Source organism: Lolium perenne, chromosome 1, assembly GCF_019359855.2.
Source record: "Lolium perenne isolate Kyuss_39 chromosome 1, Kyuss_2.0, whole genome shotgun sequence".
In the NCBI taxonomy this organism is placed as follows: Eukaryota; Viridiplantae; Streptophyta; class Magnoliopsida; order Poales; family Poaceae; genus Lolium; species Lolium perenne.
Window position 1 is genome coordinate 160,739,452 of NC_067244.2, and position 16,469 is coordinate 160,755,920.

The 16,469-nt window shown below is 45.9% G+C and overlaps 1 protein-coding gene across 1 annotated transcript; it reads left to right on the forward strand.

Annotated features, from left to right (window-relative positions):
• The first annotated feature begins 12,568 nt into the window (after positions 1-12,568).
• Positions 12,569-15,003, forward strand: LOC127310235 (beta-amylase 3, chloroplastic). The gene is made up of 2 exons (XM_051340923.2): positions 12,569-13,250; positions 13,646-15,003. The coding sequence occupies exons 1-2, from the start codon at positions 12,715-12,717 to the stop codon at positions 14,757-14,759; spliced, it is 1,650 nt and encodes a 549-aa protein (XP_051196883.1). The 5' UTR covers positions 12,569-12,714; the 3' UTR covers positions 14,760-15,003.
• Positions 15,004-16,469: the final 1,466 nt, after the last annotated feature.

Here is a 16,469-nt window from a genome sequence, read left to right on the forward strand (position 1 = left end):
ATTCAACAATGAATAGTTGATGGCGTCCCCAGTAAACATGGTTATCGCACAACAAGCAACTTAATAAGAAATAAAGTGCATAATTACATATTCAATACCACAATAGTTTTTAAGCTATTTGTCCCATGAGCTATATATTGCAAAGGTGAATGATGGAATTTTAAAGGTAGCACTCAAGCAATTTACTTTGGAATGGCGGAAAATACCATGTAGTAGGTAGGTATGGTGGACACAAATGGCATAGTGGTTGGCTCAAGTATTTTGGATGCATGAGAAGTATTCCCTCTCGATACAAGGTTTAGGCTAGCAAGGCTTATTTGAAACAAACACAAGGATGAACCGGTGCAGCAAAACTCACATAAAAGACATATTGAAAACATTATAAGACTCTACACCGTCTTCCTTGTTGTTCAAACTCAATACTAGAAATTATCTAGACCTTAGAGAAACCAAATATGCAAACCAAATTTTAGCATGCTCTATGTATTTCTTCATTAATGGGTGCAAAGCATATGATGCAAGAGCTTAATCATGAGCACAACAATTGCCAAGTATCACATTACCCAAGACATTTATAGCAATTACTACATGTATCATTTTCCAATTCCAACCATATAACAATTTAACGAAGGAGAAATTTCGCCATGAATACTATGAGTAGAAACCAAGGACATACTTGTCCATATGCTACAGCGGAGCGTGTCTCTCTCCCATAAAGTGAATGCTAGGATCCATTTTATTCAAACAAAACAAAAACAAAAACAAACCGACGCTCCAATCAAAGCACATAAGATGTGATGGAATAAAAATATAGTTTCAGGGGAGGAACCTGATAATGTTGTCGATGAAGAAGGGGATGCCTTGGGCATCCCCAAGCTTAGACGCTTGAGTCTTCTTGATATATGCAGGGGTGAACCACCGGGCATCCCCAAGCTTAGAGCTTTCACTCTCCTTGATCATGTTGCATCATACTCCTCTCTTGATCCTTGAAAACTTCCTCCACACCAAACTCGAAACAACTCATTAGAGGGTTAGTGCACAATATAAATTGACATATTCAGAGGTGACACAATCATTCTTAACACTTCTGGATATTGCATAATGCTACTGGACATTAGTGGATCAAAGAAATTCATCCAACATAGCAAAAGAGGCAATGCGAAATAAAAGGCAGAATCTGTCAAAACAGAACAGTTCGTATTGACGAATTTTAAAATGGCACCAGACTTGCTCAAATGAAAATGCTCAAATTGAATGAAAGTTGCGTACATATCTGAGGATCATGCACGTAAATTGGCTTAATTTTCTGAGCTACCTACAGGGAGGTGGACCCAGATTCGTGACAGCAAAGAAATCTGGAACTGTGCAGTAATCCAAATCTAGTACTTACTTTTCTATCAACGGCTTAACTTGGCACAACAAAACACAAAACTAAGATAAGGAGAGGTTGCTACAGTAGTAAACAACTTCCAAGACACAAAATAAAAACAAAATACTGTAGGTAAAAACATGGGTTGTCTCCCATAAGCGCTTTTCTTTAACGCCTTTCAGCTAGGCGCAGAAAGTGTATATCAAGTATTATCGAAGGGTGGTGCATCGTTATCATGAGCTCCCCCATCCATAGTGGTAATAAGGGCTTTGTCAATTTTAGGCCTATAATAATACTTCTTTGGTCTAGGCACTTTAGAGACATACATAAACTTTTGCTCCTTACCCACGTAAGGTTTCTCCTTATATTTAAGAGAAGAAAATGTTGAACCCAAGGTTCCCATAGCTTTTTCAAGTTCGTCAATCCTATTGATTTGATCATCATGGACAGCACTAGTTCCTAGGACACTAATTCTTTCATCAATTCCTCCTAAGGATTTATCAAGTTCATCAGTTTTATCAAGTAATATTTCCAATTTAGCTTCAATACTTGGAGAATTTTTCTCTATGGTTTCCAATTTTTTCATAACATCTTCAAGAGAGATTTCAGTTTTAACTTTATCAACAGGGGGTATTCCAAATAAACTCTCAATAATGCAACTAGCTTCTAATGCAGGAGTACTTAGGAAGTCGCCTTTTGCGAGACTATCAAGAACATATCTATTCCAGCTAGAGATACCAACATAAAAATTCCTGAGTAGAATAATGGTGGAGTGCTTCTTAGTGCATCTATTATGGGCATCGCTAATTCTATACCAAGCATCTCTCAAACATTCTCCCCCTCGTTGCTTAAACGTACGAACTTCAACTTCAGGATTACTCATTTTAGTAGTATTAAATAAAGCAAACTAGATAAAGTAAATGCAAGTAAACTAATTTTTTTGTGTTTTTGATATAGCAAACAAGATAGCAAGTAAAGTAAAACTAGCAGCTAATTTTTTTTGTATTTTGATTTAGTGCAGCAAACAAAGTAGTAAATAAAACTAAGCAAGACAAAAACAAAGTAAAGAGATTGAGAAGTGGAGACTCCCCTTGCAGCGTGTCTTGATCTCCCCGGCAACGGCGCCGTAAAAATATGCTTGATGGCGTGTAACTCACACGTTCGTTGGGAACCCCAAGAGGAAGGTATGATGCGCACAGCAGCAAGTTTTCCCTCAGAAAGAAACCAAGGTTTATCGAACCAGGAGGAGCCAAGAAGCACGTTGAAGGTTGATGGCGGCGGGATGTAGTGCGGCGCAACACCAGGGATTCCGGCGCCAACGTGGAACCTGCACAACACAACCAAAGTACTTTGCCCCAACGAAACAGTGAGGTTGTCAATCTCACCGGCTTGCTGTAACAAAGGATTAACCGTATTGTGTGGAAGATGATTGTTTGCAGAAAACAGTAGAACAAGTATTGCAAGAGATTGTATTTCAGTAAAGAGAATTGGACCGGGGTCCACAGTTCACTAGAGGTGTCTCTCCCATAAGACAAACAGCATGTTGGGTGAACAAATTACAGTTGGGCAATTGACAAATAAAGAGAGCATGGCAATGCACATACATATCATGATGAGTATAGTGAGATTTAATTGGGCATTACGACAAAGTACATAGACCGCCATCCCACTGCATCTATGCCTAAAAAGTCCACCTTCAGGTTATCATCCGAACCCCCTCCAGTATTAAGTTGCTAACAACAGACAATTGCATTAAGTATTGCGCGTAATGTAACTAGTGACTACATCCTTGAACATAGCACTAATGTTTTATCCCTAGTGGCAACAAAGACATCCATAACCTTAGAGGTTCTTGTCACCCCTCCAGATTCACGGAGACATGAACCCACTATCGAGCATAAATACTCCCTCTTGGAGTTACTAGCATCAACTTGGCCAGAGCATCTACTAATAACGGAGAGCATGCAAGATCATAAACAACACATAGATATAACTTTGATAATCAACATAACAAGTATTCTCTATTCATCGGATCCCAACAAACGCAACATATAGAATTACAGATAGATGATCTTGATCATGTTAGGCAGCTCACAAGATCCGACAATGATAGCACAATGGGGAGAAGACAACCATCTAGCTACTGCTATGGACCCATAGTCCAGGGGTAGACTACTCACACATCACACCGGAGGCGACCATGGCGGCGTAGAGTCCTCCGGGAGATGATTCCCCTCTCCGGCAGGGTGCCGGAGGCGATCTCCTGGATCCCCCGAGATGGGATCGGCGTTGGCGGCGTCTCTGGAAGGTTTTCCGTATCGTGGTTCTCGGTACTGGGGGTTTCGTCACGGAGGCTATTTGTAGGCGGAAGGGCAGGTCAAGAGGCGGCACGGGGGCCCCACACCACAGGGCCGCGCGGCCAAGGGGGGGGGGCCGCGCCGCCCTAGGGTGTGGCCCCCTCGTGGCCCCTCTTCGTCTCTCCTTCGCACTTCTGGAAGCATCGTGGAAAAATAGGCCCCCGGGCTTTGATTTCGTCCAATTCCGAGAATATTTCCTTACTAGGATTTCTGAAACCAAAAACAGCAAAAACAAAGAACTAGCACTTCGGCATCTTGTTAATAGGTTAGTTCCAGAAAATGCACGAATATGACATAAAGTGTGCATAAAACATGTAGATAACATCAATAATGTGGCATGGAACATAAGAAATTATCGATACGTCGGAGACGTATCAGCTACTAAGAAGAAAAATGAGGAAAAAACGGGATGTTTTCGTTGCAAAAAACCGGGGCATTATATTGATGATTGCCCTACTCCTTTTTGTGATATCTGTGAGTCTATACATCATGTTACATCTGCTTGTCACCTGCTAAATGCTCCAAAACCAACTGCGATTCTTCATGGTTATGCAAATGAGGGGCTTATGTTTTTTGAGCTTGCATGTGGTGTGTTCAAGGTTAAGGCAGAAAATCCCAAACTGGCGAAGGTTACTGTTGAAGGTGAAACCTTGACTATTCCAGAGATTATAGAACAACTCAAGAAAATTGTTCCTTCTGAAAAGTTTAACGGGGAGGTTTTTCATTTGAAGGACAATATCTACAGAGTTAAGCTACCTAGTAAATTAGAGGTCCAGCGTTTGAAGAATTTTGGCACATACATTTGCACAGATAAGGAGGCTTGTTTGGCTTTTGATTCATGGTCATCTGTGGAGGAGCCCCTACACATGCTTCCAGAGGTTTGGGTTCGTGTCTCGGGGCTGCCATCGGATGTTAGATCGGACTATCTTACCTTATGGGGAGTGGGAACTATTTTTGGTAAAACTTTGGATGTGGATATGGCCTATACTCGTAAGAATAAAGTGCTCAGAACCAAGATTGGATGCCTTGATCATAGACTTATTCCCGCAGATAGTGACATGTTCATTAGGAGAGGGTTCTATAAGTTACGCTTTGAAGTGGAAATTGAGGAACAGTCTCACGAGGTTAATATGGTGGATGCTAATAATGGTTCTGATGGACATAATGGCGATAATCAGGGTGAAGAGAAAAATGGAGAGGCTCATGACATGGACATGGATAGTAAGGAAAAAGATTCTGGGGCAGAACCGAAAGGTAATGATCAAGAAGGTCCTAATTCACATAATGCAAGGGAGGGTATGCAAGAACAGTGTGATTTTCTAGAGGCTATTCAGTTTGGGACTATGGATGCTAATTGTACATCTCCAGGTAATCAGTATACTGCAAAAAAATTTGAATCAAATTGGCCTTGTTTTCATTCCTAAATCTCATAACAAAGTTTCTGCACAAAATGACAAACTTAGCACGGTATTTCATGTAGATCCGTGGCAGAGGGGAGTTTCTCCTGGGTTGTTGGACCTTGGGATCGGAGCTGATGGTCAGAACACTGCCATTGGGCAGGATCTGCCTTTCGCTTCGGCCGGCTTGCAGCCAATGAGCAGCCTCCTGCTGGCCGACTGCAGTCGCAGTGATGTGTTGTTGCTGGGTCCCCGAGAGCGTCGCCAGGAGACACTGCCAGATTCCCTCTGCCCGTCAGCCAGGTGCAGGCGCATGCATGCGGGAATACAAGTGGGTCGGGATCTTTTGCACAGAGGGGCGGTGCCTCGCCAGTTGTGGCGGCTCCGCCAACGCCACAGAAGATCTCGTCGGCGGTGTCCAGTCTGCCTGGGCATTGCACGCCGGTCGACGCTCGTCTGTCACCAATCAGTGGCGATAGCAAGTCTGGATCGTCTGTGTCTCTCACTGTTGTGGCCCTTGGTGAGTCTGATGGGGATAGTTTTGTTGATTTTGTAGCTAAATTAAACTATGGTTTTTCGCAGCCTTTTGATCGTGTTTTGGCTGATGACGTTGTTCATGCTGATATAGACTGTGGTAATGCAGGAGTGGGTTTAAGCGTTTCTTTGGGTCAGCCCAAGAAAGGTAATACGGAGGAGGTGGTGTCAATGGCTAGGGGAGGCCTTCCAAGCATGGACTTGAAAGAACCGATGGGGGTTGCCTCATATTCAGAGTCTTTTGGTAAGCCATCAGATACTTCTGTTTCCTCTTCAGTGAAAGTGAAAGCCGGTGTGAGTTTATCCCTTATTGATCAGTCTTCTGATTATATGACAGCTCGTCCTACTACGGAGGAGGTTATTGCTTTTGGGGGAATTCCTCAGCCTCCATTAGGTGTGAGATCTAGTACTAGACTGGGTAGCCAGCCTGGGGGAGATATGCGTCAAATGGAGAAGGCTATGAGGAATGCACAGTTGCGGGATGTTCCTCCGAGTGTATGTAAGCATATGCCTCCTAAATTTTCTATTGTCAATTTACCTTATGATGAGATTTTACATGAGGCGGAACAGTTGGGTATTTCCTTAGGTAAATCTGAAGGCGAGATAGTGAAATCTATTAAAGGAATTAAATTGCTAGAAGAGGAACGAATTTTAACCATTCTGCAGAAAAATATAGATGAGTATGTAAATAAGGAGGAGGACCCTTCCGCACTTGTGATGTCTAAAGTTTCTACTCTACGTGATGATCTGGTAGAGGATGATCGCATCCCATTGGATTTAGATGATCATTTGGACCACCTAAATCCGGTAATTAAGGAAAAAAAACTAGGGCTAAGAAAATCTATGATACTAATAATATTCGTAAAAGCACGCGGAGAAGAATTAAAAGACAATTTTCATGATGCAGAATATAAAAGGAATGAATTGGAATCCTGGGGGGGTTTGGGGATACTGCTAAGCATTTGTTTGTAAAAGAGGCAATTAGAGAACATAAATTAGACTTTGTAGCCTTATTGGAGACTGGAAGGTCTAATTTCTCTATTCCTTTTTTAAATCAATTGGCTGCGGGATATAGTTATTCCTGGTTTTGCTTACCACCGCATGGTAGATCAGGAGGTATCTTGGTTGGTATTAATTCTGACACACTTGAGGTACTCAAGGTGAGTACTGGAGATTTCTGTGTTAAACTGCATATTAAGTGTAAAAGGGATGGTTTTGAATGGATCCTTGTGCCAGTCTATGGGGCTGCCCAAGATGCACATAAGGCTGAATTTTTAGCGGAATTGGTCAGAATTTGTGAGACGGAAACATTACCTATGTTGGTGGGTGGTGATTTCAACATTATTCGAAAACGTGAGGAAAAAAAATAATGATAATTTTAAAGCGCGTTGGCCTTTTGTGTTTAATGCCATTATTGAACATTTGAATTTGTGCGAAATTGCTCTTTCGGGAAGACAATTTACGTGGGCAAGTCGTCGGGAAGTACCAACTTATGAGAAATTGGATAGAGTGCTTGCTTCCATTTCTTGGGAACAAAAATTCCCTCTTGTCACTGTGCGGGCATTGACAAGAGCGGACTCCGACCATACTCCGATTCTTATTGACTCAGGGGTGAAAGCGCATTTGGGTAATAAGCCAAAGTTCTCTTTTGAGTTGCATTGGTTGCGACAAGAGGGTTTCTTTGACATGATTGAAAAGGAGTGGAAGTCCGTTCTAGTGGGGATGAATCCCGTGGATGTGTGGTTGAATAAATTGAGACATATCAGAAAATTTCTTAAAGGTTGGGCAAAGAACCAAAGTGGACAATATAAAAAAGAAAGGGATAGGTTAATAGGTATTATTGATGGTTTAGATTTGAAAGCTGAAATGAACTGCTTATCGATGGTAGAGAGAGAATCGCTAAAAGAGGCAAATGATAAGCTGAATAAATTACGAGGAGAGGAAGAGTCTAAATGGGCGCAGAGAGCTAAAGTTAAGCATATCCAAGAAGGAGGGAGTAATACGAGATATTTTCATTTGATTGCAAATGGGAAACATAGAAGAAAGAAAATTTTCCAATTAGAACAACAGGAAGGAACTATTATTGGGGAAGATAATTTGAAAGTCTACATTACTGAGTATTATAAAAAATTATTCGGGGCACCGACATCAAATAATATCTCTTTGGTAGAGGAAGAGATACAGGACATTCCCCAGATATCGACTGTTGAGAATGCGATCTTGACAACTTCTTTTTCTGAGGAAGAAGTTCATGAGGCACTCTTTCAAATGGAAAGTAATAAAGCGCCGGGGCCTGATGGTTTTCCGGCAGAGTTTTACCAGAAATTTTGGGAAGTAATTAAAGAAGACTTGATGGCGCTGTTTAATCAATTCAGTATTGGGGATTTGCCTCTCTACAAATTGAATTTCGGAGTCATTACTTTACTACCGAAGAAAGAAGATGCGGTGCAAATTCAACAATATCGACCTATTTGTCTACTGAATGTGTGTTTTAAAATCTTTACCAAGGCTGGTACAAATCGTAATACCGGTATTGCCCCACGAGTCATAAGACCAACACAGTCCGCTTTCATGCCGGGAAGGAATATTCTAGAAGGGGTGGTCATTCTTCATGAAACTATTCATGAGTTACATACTAAGAAATTGGATGGGGTTTTATTTAAGATTGATTTCGAAAAGGCATATGATAAAGTGAAATGGTCATTTTTACAACAGACCTTGAGGATGAAGGGGTTTGCCCCTGAATGGTGTAGGATGATCAGTCAATATGTACAAGGGGGTAGTGTCGGAGTAAAGGTAAATGATGATATTGGTCATTATTTCCAAACAAAAAAAAGTTTGCGGCAAGGGGACCCCTTGTCGCCTATTCTTTTTAATATTGTGGTGGACATGCTTGCTATTCTTATTGAGAGAGCAAAAAATGATAATCAGGTAGGGGGACTTATTCCTCACCTTGTTGAAGGGGGGATCTCTATCCTACAATATGCTGATGATACTATTCTCTTCTTGGAACATGATCTCCAGAAAGCAGTAAATATGAAACTGATCCTATGCCTTTTTGAAGAGCTCTCTGGGCTTAAAATTAATTTCCACAAGAGCGAGATTTATTGTTTTGGGAAGGCAAATGATGAGGTAGACCAGTATAAACAGATCTTTGGATGTGATGCTGGGTCTCTACCTTTTAAATACTTAGGCATTCCTATTCACTTTAGAAAGCTTAGAATTTCTGATTGGTATCCAGTGGAGACCCGATTTGAGAGCAAATTGGGATGCTGGAAAGGCAAATTATTGTCCTATGGGTCAGACTTGTCCTTATCAATTCAGTTTTAACAAGCTTACCGATGTTCATGTTATCTTTTCTAGAAATACCTGTCGGGGTAAGGAAAAGATTGGACTTTTATAGGTCTCGTTTCTTCTGGCAATCTGAGGAAAATAAAAGAAAATATAGGCTCGCCAAGTGGAATATCGTCTGCAGACCCAAGGATCAAGGGGGTCTTGGTATTGAGGTCCTTGAATTAAAAAATAGATGTTTATTGAGTAAATGGCTTTATAAACTTCTTAACGAGGATGGGGTGTGGCAGGAATTGCTGCAGAATAAATACCTAGGACAGAAGACCTTATCCGGGGTTCAAGCTAAACCAACAGACTCTCCCTTTTGGAAGGGATTAATGAAGGTTAAGGACGATTTTTTTAGTAGAGGAGTTCTACAGGTAGGTAATGGTACCAATATACGTTTCTGGGAAGATACCTGGTTAGGTAGTACACCATTAGCTCAACAATATCCATCCTTATATAACATTGTGCATCACAAGAATGTAACAGTAGCTCATGTGTTAGCCCAAAGGCCTCTGAATATCGGTTTCAGAAGACTGTTAATGGGAAACAAATGGTCTTTATGGTTGCAGTTATGCCGACGACTTATGAGGATTAATTTATCGGATGAGAAGGATCAGTTTGTTTGGAAATTGACAACAAACGGCGTTTTTACAGTAAAATCTATGTACGAGGATCTTATGAATGACCATACCCTTTTCTGCGAAAGTATCTTTGGAAAGTTAAAGTTCCCCTAAAGATAAAAATATTTATGTGGTTCTTAAGCAATAAAGTTTTACTTACTAAAGACAATTTAGCCAAAAGAAGGTGGAATGGGTGTACAAAATGTGTTTTTTGTGGTGAGCAGGAAACTATTGAGCACTTGTTCATCACTTGTCCTTTAGCTAAAATTGTTTGGCGTACGATTAATTTTACTTTTGCTCTCCCACCTCCAACCAATATTACCAATATGTTTGGTAATTGGTTAAAAGGAGTTGATAGACAATCTAAGGCCTTCATCCGTATTGGGGTTTCTGCCTTACGTTGGTCTATCTGGAAGACAAGGAATGATATTATTTTTAACAAAAAGCCTTCTTTTAACTTTTTGCAGGTTACCCATATGGTGTCACATTGGGTCCAGTTGTGGGCTCTCCTGTCACCGGAGGGACAGCGGGATGCTATGGTTACTGGATGCACTCGGCTCCAGATGGTCGCTCAGGATATCTTGTGCCAGGCTGGCTGGTGGCACAATAGACGGATACAATGATGTGTAGTCCCTCTGTTTTAATTTTCTTTCGCTGGTTAATTCTTGTATCAATTCTTGGCGATGCCTGAGATGTTTTAACTATGTACTCTTATATTTTTAATAAAAGACCGTGTGCATCATCATGATGCAGAAGGCGGGGTTTCATTCCCCATTTTTAAAAAAAGAAGCTTGCGCCGAGCCCTGCATCCAAACGGGACGACATCGCGAGCAAGGACAGACACGATCCCCAGCACGGCCTGCCCCTGACTCAGCAACCACGGCCGAAACTCGCAAGGCTCCAAACCGACCATATACGATGCGTCCTTGCGCTGCACGTTTTCATTTTATCTCGAGCCGACCGCAAAATCGCAAGTTCGCAACGCCCCGGAGCTCTCCGAGCGTCGTTCGTGACCCCGTAAAATCAGTAAACACTGCAGCCGGTTAATCGACACAAAGTACTGGTATACTCCATAGTATATATCTGCTTCGGCTGGTTGCGGTGCTGACTATGCAGCGCCACTCGAAATGCTAGCCGGGAAATTTGAAGAAAATAAAAGTGCGGGACGGATCGGGGCGTTGGGGTCCACGTGTCCCGGCCGGTGACTGGACGCCGAGTGGTTCCAACTCCCGCAAGTGGGCACGGCTCCATCCACCGCCACGAATCGGGGCGCCTCGTCGGCCGGACCACACGCCGCGCCATGACAAAACAGGGTTCGCGAACCACCGACCTGGTCTGGTCTCACCCACACACGTACGCAACCTGGTCCGGTCCCAACAACAGCACAGTTTGGACAGCCACGTCAGCGCCTCGTCCACAAGCCGGTCGTCCATCGGTCGCCTTATCCGGTCCTAATTGGTATGCGTGCTAGCATGCACGCAGCTTCCGCTTGCACACACACGTTCCTGACGAGGCAATGATCGCCTGGTTCGCCGGGCGTGCGTGCGTGCACGGCTCATGGCTGATTAGATCCAGAACCAATCCCATTTCTGTGCAAAAAAAAAAAAAAAAAAAAAGAACCAATCGATGGATTCTGGATCCCGTCACGATTTGTCCCCGATCGGCTTATCCGAAATTGCAGGAAGCAGGAGCAGAAATGCGGCGACTAAACAATGGAAAATAATCTCTTAAAAATGATAAATTGTGGATAACGCGCAGGGCCACCTCACTTGCTAGTACTACTCGGCTACGGCGCGTGTACCGCCACACGATTGCTAAGGCCAATCATCACGGATCGACGTGTACGTCTAGGACGCGTGCCCATCGAAAATTCTGGAAGCGTCTCCGGGGCTTCTAGGTCTAGGTCCAACTGACCATCCCATTGCCTCAATCTCCTCCCGCTTTAAAATATGCTTTATAAAAATATTACGGGTATATCCAGAAATAAAATGTATTGTATCTTGTTTGAAACAAAGTAAGTACGAATTTCTTTGTGACACGAAGGTAAATGTTTTACTTCAGCCTACTACTAATTTTTATACTCAGTTAATGAACATAAAACCGTTCGAAAACCATTACAACAACACTACACACACACAGACTAAGCCTCCAAGTCCACACCTAATATATCGCATAATAAGTAGATCAACCAACTGTCCCAACCTACTGTGGCTACAAGCTCTCAACACAAAATTCACCACACACCGTGAATAAAGATCGAAGATTCGACAACCCGAAAAGATGAGATCATCGCTTAAGCAGTTGCGGGCATCTTCCTTACGGGGCCTCTCTTCTTACTTTTGCTCTTGAGATTTTCTAGTTTTGTCACTCGTATCATTCTTTGATAGGAGGAGGCGCACAATCTCTTTGCCATAACTAAGGACACCCATCTTCAAACTGCCAAAAAGATTGCAAAGTTTTTTTTCTTATAAAGAAAGCCTCAGGCTCAACAAAGTGAAGCGACCGCAAGCTCAACTCTGAAAATGGTGGCATGGACGATGTCCCAAGCAAAGTCCACCTTTAAATGCATCATTCATAGGAAAAGAGCGGACCTCAATAAGATTCATGTAGCTCGAGCATGATCAACATCTATGACCTCCCTCTTGGAGACAGCCGACCATCGCACTAGTCCACTAGTAGAAAGACCTGAATCTTTTGAAATGGACATGTCTATTTTTCAAATATACATTACATGGGGTGAGCGGTCGAGTGGAGTGATAAGAGATTTTTCAAATATTAGCCACGCACATGAGAGTAGAGCTATCCAATCCATTCCACATCATGGTTAATTAATAAATCAGTTAGCGATAAAGCACCGTCGGCGCTCGTCAGCGTCACCACACCCACACGCCTCCTCCGTCGTCCACCGAAGAAAAGGATAAGAAAATCGGTCTATAAATACCGCCCCAGAATCCCCATCCCACAGCAAGTTCCATTCACCCAACCCCAACCGATTGAAAAGTCTTCTTCAACCTCAGCACACGAACCAACCAATCTCCTATCCATCCTCCCTGAATTCTCAGCAAGCATCTTCGTCTTCTCCCTCGCACTACAGCAGATCCATGGCGCTCACGCTGCGGTCCTCGACGTCCTTCCTCTCGCCGCTCGACCCGGCCTCCAAGCTCCTCCACAAGCCCGAGGACGCGCCGCCCTCCTGCGTCGCCATGCCGCAGCCGCCGCCCGCCAGCGCCAGGCTGCGCGCGCTCAGGGCTGCGTTGCAATCCCCGCCGGCGCCGATGGAGGCCCCGGCTCAAACCGAGCTCCTCCACGGCCAGGTGCAGCAGTCCCACCCCGGCGGCGGCGAGCCGCGCCGCGGCGGGGTGCCGGTGTACGTCATGCTGCCGCTCGACACGGTCGGGCCCGGCGGGCAGGTGCTGCGGGCCCGCGCGCTGGCGGCCAGTCTCGTGGCGCTGCGGAGCGCCGGCGTGGAGGGCGTCATGGTGGACGTGTGGTGGGGCGTGGTGGAGCGGGACGGGCCAGGACGGTATGACTGGGAGGGGTATGCAGAGCTGGTGCGCATGGTGGAGCGCGCGGGGCTCAGGCTCCAGATGGTCATGTCCTTCCACCAGTGCGGCGGCAACGTCGGCGACTCCTGCAAGTAAGACCGGTTTACCAGAGACCCATTTATTTACCAGTTGACAATAGAATCAAGCACGAGTAAAAAAACGCAGTTAAATTGGCTTAATTCGACTTGAATTTCCCTCTCAAATTTGGGGGAGATCGATGATTCGGCACGTCATGGTTTTGAAATTGCTCTACTACTAGTTCAGTTTTTCTTGGCTGTTCCTTGCACGTTTGGCAAGGATATAGTACAATCCCAAGTGGTTAAGCAATCCAATCCAGTTGGCGAGAGGAGCATCAAAAGATAGCTTGCGTGAACAGTCAGACAACAAATCAAATTAATTAATCCGAGTTGCTTGCAAGAGTTTCAATTTGTGTTAGTAAACACAAAAATTGGGGACAAATTACTGACTGAATTTTTCTTGCTTGCAGTATCCCGCTGCCATCATGGGTGCTGGAGGAGGTGAGCGCGAACCCGGACATCGTGTACACGGACAGGTCCGGGCGGCGCAACCCGGAGTACATCTCCCTGGGCTGCGACACGCTGCCGGTGCTCCGGGGGAGGACCCCCATCCAGGTCTACTCCGACTACATGCGCAGCTTCCGCGACCGGTTCAGCGGCTACCTGGGCACCGTCATCGCCGAGGTGCAGGTCGGCCTGGGCCCCTGCGGCGAGCTGCGGTACCCGTCCTACCCGGAGGCCGACGGCACGTGGCGCTTCCCGGGCATCGGCGAGTTCCAGTGCTACGACAAGTACATGCGCGCGTCGCTGCGGGCGGCGGCGGTGGCGGCGGGGCACGAGAACTGGGGCACCGGCGGGCCGCACGACGCCGGGGAGTACAAGCAGTTTCCCGAGGAGACGGGGTTCTTCCGGCGGGAGGGGACCTGGAGCACCGAGTACGGCCACTTCTTTTTGAAGTGGTACTCGGGGATGCTCCTGGAGCACGGCGACCGCGTGCTGGCCGCCGCCGAGGCCATCTTCCGCGGCACCGGCACCACGCTCTCCGCCAAGGTCGCCGGCATCCACTGGCACTACCGCACACGCTCCCACGCCGCCGAGCTCACCGCGGGGTACTACAATACGCGGCGCCACGACGGGTACCTGCCCATCGCGCGGATGCTCGCCAGGCACGGCGCCGTGCTCAACTTCACCTGCATGGAAATGAAGGACGAGCAGCAGCCGGGGCACGCCGGGTGCTCGCCGGAGCTCCTGGTGCAGCAGGTCAGGGCCGCGGCAAGGACGGCGCGCGTGGAGCTCGCCGGCGAGAACGCGCTGGAGCGGTACGACGAGCAGGCCTTCGAGCAGGTGGCGTCCACCGCCGCGTCCGCGGGGCTCAGCGCGTTCACCTACCTGCGCATGAACAGGAACCTGTTCGACGGCGACAACTGGCGCCGGTTCGTCGCGTTCGTGAAGACCATGGCCGACGGCGGCGAGAGGACGGCGCTGCCGAGGTGTGATACTGGGCACTCGGACCTGTACGTCGGGTTCCTCGACGCCGCCAAGGAGCGGAGGGCGCCGGAGGCCGAGGCCGCCGCGGCATTGTAGGTGTAGGTCGTACGTTTGTACACACATCACATACCCTTGTGTATAGTGTACGGTGTGGTGTACCGTGTACGTGCGTCCTTATTCGGGCATGGAGCTGTATAATTGTATATGATGATCTCCGGGGACATGCAGGTTACAGAATTTTATAGCTGTAATCGAGCATTGGTGCTTAGGCCACCGTCGGCATTCCATTCTCCGACATTTGGAACGCGAGACTTTGGTAAGCAACATACTTCTTTGGCTATGGGATTTTTTTCTTCAAAAACGGATGATAATACTCCATCCATCTGATTCATATTTGATATTAATATATAGATATATCTAGGTATATTTTAGTTGTAGATATATCCGTTTTAGCACGAAGTAATAGAGATCGGAGGAAGTATTACATAGAGAACCTTCAAAATAATGAAAAATACAAGTTCTTATTTAAGCATCAAAGACCCTAGAACAAAAATAGGGAAGCAATCGAGTCTACGTCTTCTTCCTGCTCCTTCTCCATCGATTTTTTGACAAGGCAATTCTTCCTGCTCTTTCTCCATCGATTTTTTGACAAGGCAACTGGACACGGTTAACTGCACCATCACCGACATTGGCTCTCTTATTCCTTGGCCTCCACGGCACGTCGGAAGAAATCTTGCAGTACCACTTCGCTTGAGGAAATGGCCACAAACTTCCCTAAATGCCCCAGTCGCTGTTGTAGCCTCTTCTCCTCTCGCCACCATAGCCGTCCAAACGAAGAGACAACACATGTAGAAATTAGAGGTCATCATGGACGAACAGAGATCCAGTACCTTACTATAGACGAGTCACGCCGTGCCTTGTCCCCCAACATCCACCGTTCAAACAAACAATGGCCAGCAGCGATCAAGTCCAAATCAACATGCACCGGAGCACTGGATCTCTGTCCCATGTGCCTATCGTTCACATTGGATTAAGAACGAAGGAGCCACTAGGTCAAATTGCCCCCGAAAGCAAGGTATTTTTGACAAGCCTTGATATGGGGTGTCCCGATCTTCTCAGTAAGCAACGGTGGTGATGATGATCACGGGGTGATGGCAGCGGAGAAACACGACGATGAAGTGGATGATAACTTGTATGACGCAACGAGATCTCTCGATTGGTCCCTGTCGCCAATGCAACAGCTCTCAACCCTGCAAGATATTCGCAACTCCACACACTTGCGCACGTAGCCGCCGACCACGAAGCGGTAAGTTGCAACCGTCTAATTCCCAATGGAACAGCAGATCACACAAGACTTTTTCAGGATCTACACAATATCAAGCAATATGGTGTAGGGATTCAATAGTTTTGCTAGAGCAAACAACTAAGAACTAGGGTTTATCTTAAACGTGGTCTAAAGCAATAGGGGCGTCCCGGGCACTTATATAGGCGTCCGGGACGAGTTACGTCGAAAAGATACAAAAATAACCGACCCGTAATAGATCTGTCGAGACAGACTCGGACAAGTCCGGTCTGGAATCCGGTCAACCGGGGCTGTGGACCGGGTCGGCGGTCGGGGTCCGGTCAACCGGCGGCAACCGGATAGTTGCGAGGTTTTCCGGTTTCATCCCGCACGATAAATCTCATCCGGTTGGCGCTCGGTCGATCGGGTCCGTGGACCGGGTGGGCCGGACGGGCGGCCGGTCGGACCCGGTGCTGGACCGGCCTGGACGTCTTCTTCTCCTCTCGCGCATGCCTCCCGCTCCT

Bases quoted from the DNA above. Each gene is read 5' to 3' on its own strand.
- LOC127310235 (XM_051340923.2), top strand. From the start codon at position 12,715: ATGGCGCTCACGCTGCGGTCCTCGACGTCCTTCCTCTCGCCGCTCGAC. The intron at 13,251-13,645 runs GTAAGACCGGTT...TCTTGCTTGCAG, and splicing joins AACGTCGGCGACTCCTGCAA to TATCCCGCTGCCATCATGGG.